Source organism: Engraulis encrasicolus, chromosome 14 (genome assembly GCF_034702125.1).
Source record: "Engraulis encrasicolus isolate BLACKSEA-1 chromosome 14, IST_EnEncr_1.0, whole genome shotgun sequence".
NCBI classification, from domain to species: Eukaryota; Metazoa; Chordata; class Actinopteri; order Clupeiformes; family Engraulidae; genus Engraulis; species Engraulis encrasicolus.
The window spans coordinates 6,517,551-6,526,913 of NC_085870.1; the positions used below are offsets into that span (position 1 = coordinate 6,517,551).

Genomic DNA, 9,363 nt, shown 5'->3' on the forward strand with positions numbered 1-9,363 from the left:
CCTCACTGGAGAGCAATATCGAACAAATGCGCGAGTTATAAGTATCGGGTCTCTTACATGAAAACTGTGGGAAGAGTGTGCTAATACAGTATTGAAACACATTAACAGTTACATTTTTGGGGGCATGTTAGTGATTTAGGATTAACTCAGGTCCATCGACCACCCTGGTAATTTTCCACCGGCCAACTGGTGAGCAGGTAGTTCCTGAAGTGGTTCAGGACATATTCCACCAATGGCCAACAAGTTACCGGTATGTCACGCCTGTATCATAGCTTGTTGTGTCAACAAGACCCCACATTTGGACCTGCTTAAGTGTCCAAACCTGCTGGCCTTTACTAGCAAACTAAACCTCCATTTTCACCGAATAAGAGAAAATGCATGTCAAATTTTGTTAAAACCTGTGATATTTTATTCAACATCTGAATTTACAGATATTATTTAATTATTAAGAAAAACATTAAAATGATCATACAAACAAACAAATGAACTGTCCAGAAATACTTGAGAAATGCAGGCTATAGAGATCTCTCTCTCTCTCTCTCTCTCTCTCTCTCTCTCTCTCTCTCTCTCTCTCTCTCTCTCTCTCTCTCTCAGCACCCCGGTCTTGGCTCTATCGCTTGCCAAGCGAAAAGACTTCCAGTTTATCATGCAAGACCAGGCGGAGCCTCCGCTGAGCGAAGAAACAGGTGCACTCATATGCTTGGAAGGATTGCCCAACACCCGCGTCCTCCAAGTGGGGTTGGAGCTGGTGGGGTGGAGTTGGGGTGGGGTAGGGTGAAGGGAAGGAAATTGCGGAGGGGAAATCCAGCTCCTAAGGCGGCCTCGATCACAGGAAGGAGTGATGGAGCCGAGGGCTTGCACCCATGCCAAATGTCTGAGGGAGATTTATTCACTCACGGCTACAACTCCCCCTCCACCCTCTCTCGTCTCCTTCCCCCGCGTCCAGTTCTTCTCCACAATGTCTTTGTGTTTGGAGTCCCATGCGGTGGGGCGTTTATTCGGGCTGCGTTGGACGTCAGACAGTCTTATGTCCTTCCTTTGAATGTGTTCATGCAGGTGTAACTACCGGAGAACCTGTGGATCTCCTCCATAGCACTCTGCGGTAACATGCTGCAATGACACAAAGAGAGGGCGGCATTAGAGAAGACTTGGAATGTGGATTTGCACAAAAGCACAAATGCATGGATGCATTCACGCGCGCGCACACACACACACACACACACACACACACACACACACACACACACACACACACACACACACACACACACACACACACACACACACACACACACACACACACACACACACACAGAAACACTCACACAGACAGAAACACACACACACACACACACGCACACACACACACACACACACACACACACACACACACACACACACACACACACACACACACACACACACACACACACACACACACACACACACACACACACACAGAGCGAGAGAGAGAGAGAGAGTGAGAGAGAGAGAGAGAGAGAGAGAGAGAGACCAACAGACCTACAGAAACAAGCAGAGACACGCACGCACGCACACACACACACACACAGAAACAGACCCACCAAGAGAAAAAAAACCTACCCAAAACAAAACAAAAACAAAAACACAAACTTCCCAAGTCAGACCCCATACCTTTTCAAGACGACGAGCGCGTGCATGCTCCAGGGCAGGTAGACGAAGGCGGTGTTGGTGCGGACGGCGTCCACGGTGCGCTGGGCCACCACCTCCTGCCTCAGCGGAGGGAAGAGCTGTGGGAACCTGGAGGACCAGGGAGTCCCAGGCAGGCAGGCAGGCAAGCAGGCAGCAGATAAGGGGGGAAAAGAAACAAAAAACGGGGGTAAGATATGAGAACACTCTCCCCGGACTCAACCCGGCCGGGCCGCACGGCATTCTCATCCTCGCCTCCACTCAGCAGCACAAGCTGATATTTTTATCTTTCGCCGTCACAAGCGGCGAGCTCCCAGCAGAGAGCCCAGATACAATGCAGACTAGACTACATCTAAGCCGCCACCACCAGTCCCAATGCACAGCAGCGCCACAAGCCATCATCAGCCACTTGATAAGGTTACAAAGACGCTCGCTGTAAGGACTGGAAGTAGGACAGTCAGTAGCTGAGCTATTTCAACGAGGCAGTGCCAGGAGCTGTGGGGACATTTGCAGGGTGGAGGAGCTCTGGGCTCTCAGCAATTCAAGTGGTTTTGAACTGATAAATGTTTCAAGTTACATGGTCTGTGTGACTGAAATATAATCGGCCTATTTTTTTTTATCGCAAATACACTGTTTTAAAATTCTTTTTCATAGCAAATATTCTGACTTGAACCCCCTCATATAGAGTTCAATGGTAAAGTGCAGTTATTCAGAGACCAAGTGCAATGGGTTATTAAGGTGCTGTAAAATTGTATTCCATTTAACTTGGTCTATGAATAAGTGCACTTTACCATTGTACTCTATTTAAAAATACAAGGGGTTTTGCCCTATGTCATCCTGTCTTTAGTTTGTCTCTTGTGTCTTTTTTGTTTTTGTAACTGTATCAGACACACTATAAATGGCACTGAACACTTTTCTGCAAAGAAGACCATAAACAATCTATCTTGACGTAGAGTTTTGTACCGGAAATATTTCCACTGCATTTGGCTTTCAACGGGGGAAGATTCAATGCCGCACGCAGCTACCTGTGGTGACACTTAACTGCATAATGATCTCCTCATTACCAAAAACAGCCATTAGGGGACCTGTGGATCTGCCTTCATCAGGAGCTAGTGATCTGGGACAGTAACTACACACTATGACAGTGGTTCCCAAACTGTTTTCCTTGCGCACATTTCAATGTGGTTTGCGCACCCCTTAATCGAATGTTTTGGTGTACTTATGGGCACTCAAATATGGCTTCACTGCACAAGTCATTGTACATTATGCAAAGTCATTTAGGGAATCCTCATTTTCCAATAGACCTCAATATTCCTAAAGCTTACAATTCACCATACAATTAAAAACTATCCATTTTCTTTAAATCTATATAGAAACACATATCCACCATTGCTCAATTCAGTGTCCTTGTGGCAGGCCACGCACCCCCAGGGGTGCACGCACCCCAGTTTGGGAAACCCTACACTATGTCATAAATTACTACTAGACTGGAAATTGACCTGAGCATAACCTTCTTTTTCTTGTGTCTGCTAGTAAATGTAAATCTGTGGCTTCTTCTACATGAAACATCACCACTTTCTTACCGGTAATTACCTTCTGGATTAATAAAAAGTACTCTCCTTCTATGCCTACACAATGTTTCACAGGGGAGTTAGGCAAAGAGAAATTTAAGGCATTTATCCTGGCTACCTAAAACAGTCACATAATTACAGCACTTTGTCTTTGTAAGGAGAGTAGCCTACCATTCCAGACAGCAACAGTGGCGTATGAAGTAGAGGTAGTAAAAGAAAAGTAAAAGACCTCATTAGGTACTCATTATGTACAGACAAATAACTGGTGTAACAGCTGTGTAATTCCATGTGCTTGTGTTGAACTAACATCATAATTTTACTTTACTTTATACACTACTAGAGGGCAAGGGCTGAAACATCAACCAAGGCTCACCCAACATTCATGCACCAGAACATGTGGGTTGGGTGCCTTGGTCATTACCTATCTACTGGTTGAGGTGGAATACAAAATGTGCAACCGTTTGATCTTATAATCAACTACCTAACCAAGGAAGTCATGGCTGCCCTTGCACCTCGGGCTATAAAACAGCAAGCAATGTTCACATTTCATGCTCAGGAACATGTCGGTGTTGGTGCGCAGGGAGATTCAAATTTGTAACCCTCTGATCTTATAACCATCTACCTAACTAAGTAAGTCACGGCTGGCTTTGTCACTACACAAGGTGGCTATAAATCATGATAACCGATTCTTCCCTTGACTGTAATGCCCTGGGACATGTCAGTGTTGGTGTGGAAGTGGATTTGAATTTGCAACCCTTTGATCTTATAACCAACTAACTAACTAACAACTTGACCAAGAAAGCCATGAATGGTCTTGCCACTAGGGCTATAAACCGGCTACCAATGCTCACCTTTCACGTCATGTCGGTGTTGGTTTCGGTGTTTGGAGATTCGAATTTGCAACCCTCTGATCTTATAACTTAACCAAGAAATTCCCAGCTGCCCTTGACAGACACTGTAGGGCTATAACACCCTTTTGTGCCCTGGAACATGTCAGTGTTGGTGTTGGTTTCGATGTTGGGGATTCAAGTTTGCAAACCTCTGATCTTATAACTTTTTTTTTTTTTTTAACTTTTTGGGGGGGCTTTTTGGCCTTTATTATTACAGGACAGTGTGAGAGTAGACATGAAATGATTGGGAGAGAGAAATGAGGCAGGGCTGGAAAATGACCCTGGCCAGACTCAAACCAGGGTCCCTTCGGACGATGTACAATAAGCCCAAATGTGGGGGGCTGGCCCCTGATCTTATAACTTTACCAAGAAATTCCCAGTTGCCCTTGACACTAAAGGGTTATAAGACAGCAAAATGAGAAAAGGTCGCACCATGCATAGGTTCTTTATTATTACACAGACGCGTTTCGGCCGAAATAAATCTGTGTAATTATAAAGAACCTATGTATGGTGCGACCTTTTCTCATTTTTCAGTTTTACAATACTTTGGTCAGCACTCTCAAAAGAAGAAAAACTTGTTTGGTGAAGCCTGCTCTAGGCTTGTACGAAATTCCGGTGGTGTTCTATGTACTTTCAACGGGTGGCGTAGAATAAATTCAAAGAAATTCGAGGTAACGACACCACCTAGTGTTCGTATTATGGCATTACTTTGAATTGAAATTCATTCAATTCGGAATTTCGTACAAGCCTGGGGCCCTGCTCCATCCTTTATGAACTTTTATAAGACGGCCGGCAAGCGCTCTGTGCTCACCTGACTTTCATGCCCTGAAACATGTCGGTGTTGGTGTGGAATGGCAGCACGGTGGTGCAGCCCACCCCGGGGCAGTCCAGCAGGCCCAGCGTCAGGCTCTCCATGAAGGCCAGCGAGGAGGCCTTGGAGGTGCAGTAGTCGATAGTGCCGGGGATGGGCGACTGGGACAGGATGGAGTTGATGCACACCACGTGGCCGTTACGCAGCTCCAACATGCGGGGCAGGAAGGCCTTGGTCGTCTGTAGAGAGGAGAGGAGAGGAGAGGAGAGGAGAGGAGAGGAGCAAATCAAAGAGGAGAGGAGAAGTGAGGAGAGGGGAGGAGAGGAGAGGAGAGGGGAGGAGAGGAGAGGAGAGGAGAGGAGAGGAGAGGAGAAGTGAGGAGAGGAGAGGAGAGGAGAGGAGAGTGGAGGAGCAAAACAAAGAGGAGAGTAGAGGAGAGGAGGGGAGAGGAGAGGAAAGGAGAGGAGAAGAGAGTGGAGGAGAGAAGAGGAGAGTGGAGGAGAGTGGAGGAGAGTGGAGGAGAGTAGAGGAGAGGAGAAGAGAGGAATGAAGAGGAGAGGAGAGGAGAGGAGAGGAGAGGAGAGGAGAGGAGAGGAGAGGAGAAGAGAAGAGGGGAATGAAGAGGAGAGGACAGGACAGGAGAGGAGAGGAGAGGAGAGGAGCAGAGCGAAGAGGAGAAGAGAGGAATGAAGAGGAGAGGAGAGGAGAGGAGAGGAGCAGAGCGAAGAGGAGAAGAGAGGAATGAAGAGGAGAGGAGAGGAGAGGAGAGGAGGAGAAGGCAGGAGAGGGAATATGAGGTGGGAGGAGAGGAGGGTCAATACCAACGGTCATTGGTCAATAACATGTTGGTAACAACAAGCTTGCCATGAAGGCTCTGTCATCATGGGTTAACCCTGCTGGTCCTGGTGTGCCAACTGGCACATTCCATTGCAGTCTTCACCATTGATGTTCAATGAAACACATTTTGGATATTTTGCAGCTAGGAAATTTTATGTATATATATACAGCCCATCTACCACTAACCAACATGAAATAAAACGTGCATAAAAATGGGGAAAGATAAAAAAAGAAGAGAGAGAAGACAGAAAGTAGATACGAAGAGAGATGAGGTGAACAGGGAATAATGAGTGAGTGAAGAGGAGAACAGGGGATGATGGGAAAGATGGAGGGAAGCCCTTGTTGAGAGAGAGAGAAGAGCAGAAATATGGATATGCCTTAGGAACGAGAACGAGAGCTTCCGAAACACCATAAAAAGCGGGATAAGACAAAAAGCTGTCCGAAGCGAAAAAAAAAAGGAAATGAGAGAAGCGGAAGGAGAAAAGGAAATGATAGCACAGAGAGAAATAGAGAGAGAGAGAGAGAGAGAGAGAGAGAGAGAGAGAGAGAGAGAGAAAGAGAGAGATAAAGAGAGAGAGAGAGAGAGAGAGAGATACAGAGAGAGGGGGGGGAGAAGAGACGAGCACAGGGAGACGAAAAAAAAGAAATAATGTGAGTGCACTAAAATCCGCGCAGTGAGCATGCATCAGCGAGCGAGGCACGGCGCGCAGATGGGACGGAGGAGTTTAAGGAGGAGTCATGGCGAGAGGGATATCCATATCCTCCAGACGCCTGCAATCCTCCCAAAGTGCGATAAGGCTCGTTTGATACCGTGTCAAGCAATAAAGGAACACATGTCACCTGATTTTTTTTTTCTTTTTCTTTATCGCCTAGGCCCCTTAACTCCCATCCAGATAATAATACCCATCTCACTCCACCCCTCTAAAAAAATAAAATAAAATACAGACAGTACATGCATTCGAGGGCGCAATGAAGCCCAGCAATTTGGAAATCCCCTCGCTGCATTTTTGCAGTGAATGAGACTGCCGCGGCCTCAGGAGAGTCCTCCTGAGCAGCAGAATGTGTGTGTGTGTGTGTGTGTGTGTGTGTGTGTGTGTGTGTGTGTGTGTGTGTGTGTGTGTGTGTGTGTGTGTGTGTGTGTGTGTGTGTGTGTGTGTGTGAGTGCATGCGTGCGTGCGTGAGTGCGTGCGTGCGTGCGTGAGTGAGTGCGTGCGTGCGTGCGTGCGTGCGTGCGTGCGTGCGTGTGTGAGTGTGAACAGCACTGAACAGCTGACTTACAGTAGTGTGGTTTTATGCTAATGCAATGAAGACTTCGTGTTGTATTATTCCATCATGCACACACACACACGCACACACGCACAGGCACGCGCACACGCACGCACTCACGCACGCACGCACGCACGCACGCACGAACACAAATCACACACACACAGCAGCTGCCGCATATTCCCGCTGGCACTCACCCAGAATTGGCCCATTGTGTTGATGTGCTGCGACTTCAGCAGCGCGTCGTCATCGCTGTCTATGAGGCTCTTGCCGTGCACCACCGCCGCGTTATTCACCAGCACTGTCACGTCGCCCACCTATCAGGTTCAAGAAGATCACACACACACACACACACACACACACACACACACACACACACACACACACACACACACACACACACACACACACACACACACACACACAGAGGAAATGAGACAGATACAGACAGAGATAAAGAGAAAGATGGAGAGAGGAAAGGGGTACATGAGATTAGGAGAGAGAGAGAGAAAGAGAGCAAGGGAGAGAGAGAGAGGGGGGAGTAAGGGAGCAGAGAGAGAGAGAGAGAGAGAGAGACAGAGAGAGAGAGAGAGAGACAGAGAGAGAGACACAGGGAGACAGACTGAGAGAGAGACAAAGAAAGAAAGAGAGAGAGAGAGAGAGAGAGAGAGAGAGAGAGAGAGAGAGAGAGAGAGAGAGAGAGAGAGAGAGAGAGAGAGAGCAGTTGAGAAAGGAAAACAGGCTGGCAGAGAAAAAAACAGGAGAGAATGAGAAATGCAGCGACTATATCTTTTTCAAGACCTCCTCCGAGATCTATCATGTTGTCAGAAATAAAGCTTATCAATTTTCTCCACGTTTTTTTCTTTTTCCCCTTCCTCCGTGTGATCTTTTTTTAATGTAGGGGGCTCTGACAAACACAGCTCCCAGACTTATCCTTATCTTCCTCGGCCATTTTCAAGTAGGGGAGTAATCTGTATCCAGCTTAAAGAGGTTACGAGATCAAGCCACTTCCACAGCATGAACAAGGCAAGGTAACAGGGCCCGAGGGAGTATGGGGATGGGGATGGGAGCAGGGTTCTAGCTAGCGCACGTTGCGGACCGTTACGCTATAATTTTGGACCGTGAGGCTTGTTTTGGACCGTGACTCTTATTTTCAATACAGGGTAACAGCATTTGGTCTGTATTATGTACTGTAGGCTCATCAATGCCATATCGCCCTTCTGTCAAACCTGACACATTTGTCATACTCACTGTATTTAAATAGTGACAATAAAGCATCTACTACTAGTCTACTACTCTACTATTTGTCGAAGAGTTTTGACGGCGTTTATTCAGCTCTGTGAGTGTGGCGATTACTGTGGAAGTATGTGGCTACGTTCACAAGAGACATTTAATTCGGAATTAATTCTGACCTGAAATTCCCCCTGGGGATCAATAAGGTTACTCTACTCTACTCACAATTAATTAAATAAATAAATTAAATGAAAGAGTAAATGAAAGTAAACTCGACGGAACTATTTAGTTCCGAATTATTAATTTGTAATTAGAAACGTCATGTAAACGTAGCCTGTGGCTGGCTATGTGGGGGGTGTTGGAGGGTGCGCATTCCTGGCGTTGGCTCGTGAGGCTCATAGGTAATGTATGTGTGTAAATCCATGCAAAGTAGGCTACCCACATGGAAAGTGTTTCCTGCATATACAGTATATGACTTTGTGCATGTGTGTGTGTGTGTGTGTGTGTGTGTGTGTGTGTGTGTGTGTGTGTGTGTGTGTGTGTGTGTGTGTGTGTGTGTGTGCATGCGCATGCCTTTGTGACTGAGTGCAAACCTGTGCACACTTGCATACTGTATGTAATTGTATGGGGTAGACTCTAGAGGATTTCCAACTGTGTGCGTGTGTGCATGTGTTTGTTTGTGTTTTTTTTTCAGTGTGAGAGCGAGAGAGAGAGAGAGAGAGCGAGAGAAAGAGAGAGAGAGAGAGAGAGAGAGAGAGAAAGAGAGAGAATGATTGTCCACACTTGTGTGTCTGTGCACAAGTGCAGGGCAAACAGTTGATCCAGCTACACCCCCTTGCTCCCCCCCACCACCCCCCCCCCCCCTTGCTCCCCCCCCCCCCCTGCCTTCCTCGACCTCCACTCTCACTCATGTCTGACCCCCCATTGCCATAACGACATTTTTATTACCGCAACATTCTAAATGGCCGCCCCCCCACCCTTGCGCCATGTGCCCCGATGTCCATCACGTCTGACACACACACACACACACACAAACGTACGCGCACGAACAAGCACGCAAACACACACAAACACACGCACACATACA

At 47.0% G+C, this 9,363-nt stretch overlaps 1 protein-coding gene across 1 annotated transcript in view; it reads right to left on the reverse strand.

Annotated features, from left to right (window-relative positions):
* Nucleotides 1–404: 404 nt before the first annotated feature.
* Nucleotides 405–9,363, reverse strand: part of dhrs3b (dehydrogenase/reductase (SDR family) member 3b) — a 20,717-nt gene continuing 11,758 nt past the window's right edge. The window contains exons 3-6 of the mRNA XM_063214834.1: nt 7,241–7,360; nt 4,941–5,179; nt 1,654–1,779; nt 405–1,110 (exon numbers count right to left, since the gene is read on the reverse strand). Coding sequence (XP_063070904.1) covers nt 1,026–1,110; nt 1,654–1,779; nt 4,941–5,179; nt 7,241–7,360 — 570 coding nt within the window. The 3' untranslated portion in view covers nt 405–1,025. The remainder of the gene's footprint in view (nt 1,111–1,653; nt 1,780–4,940; nt 5,180–7,240; nt 7,361–9,363) is intronic.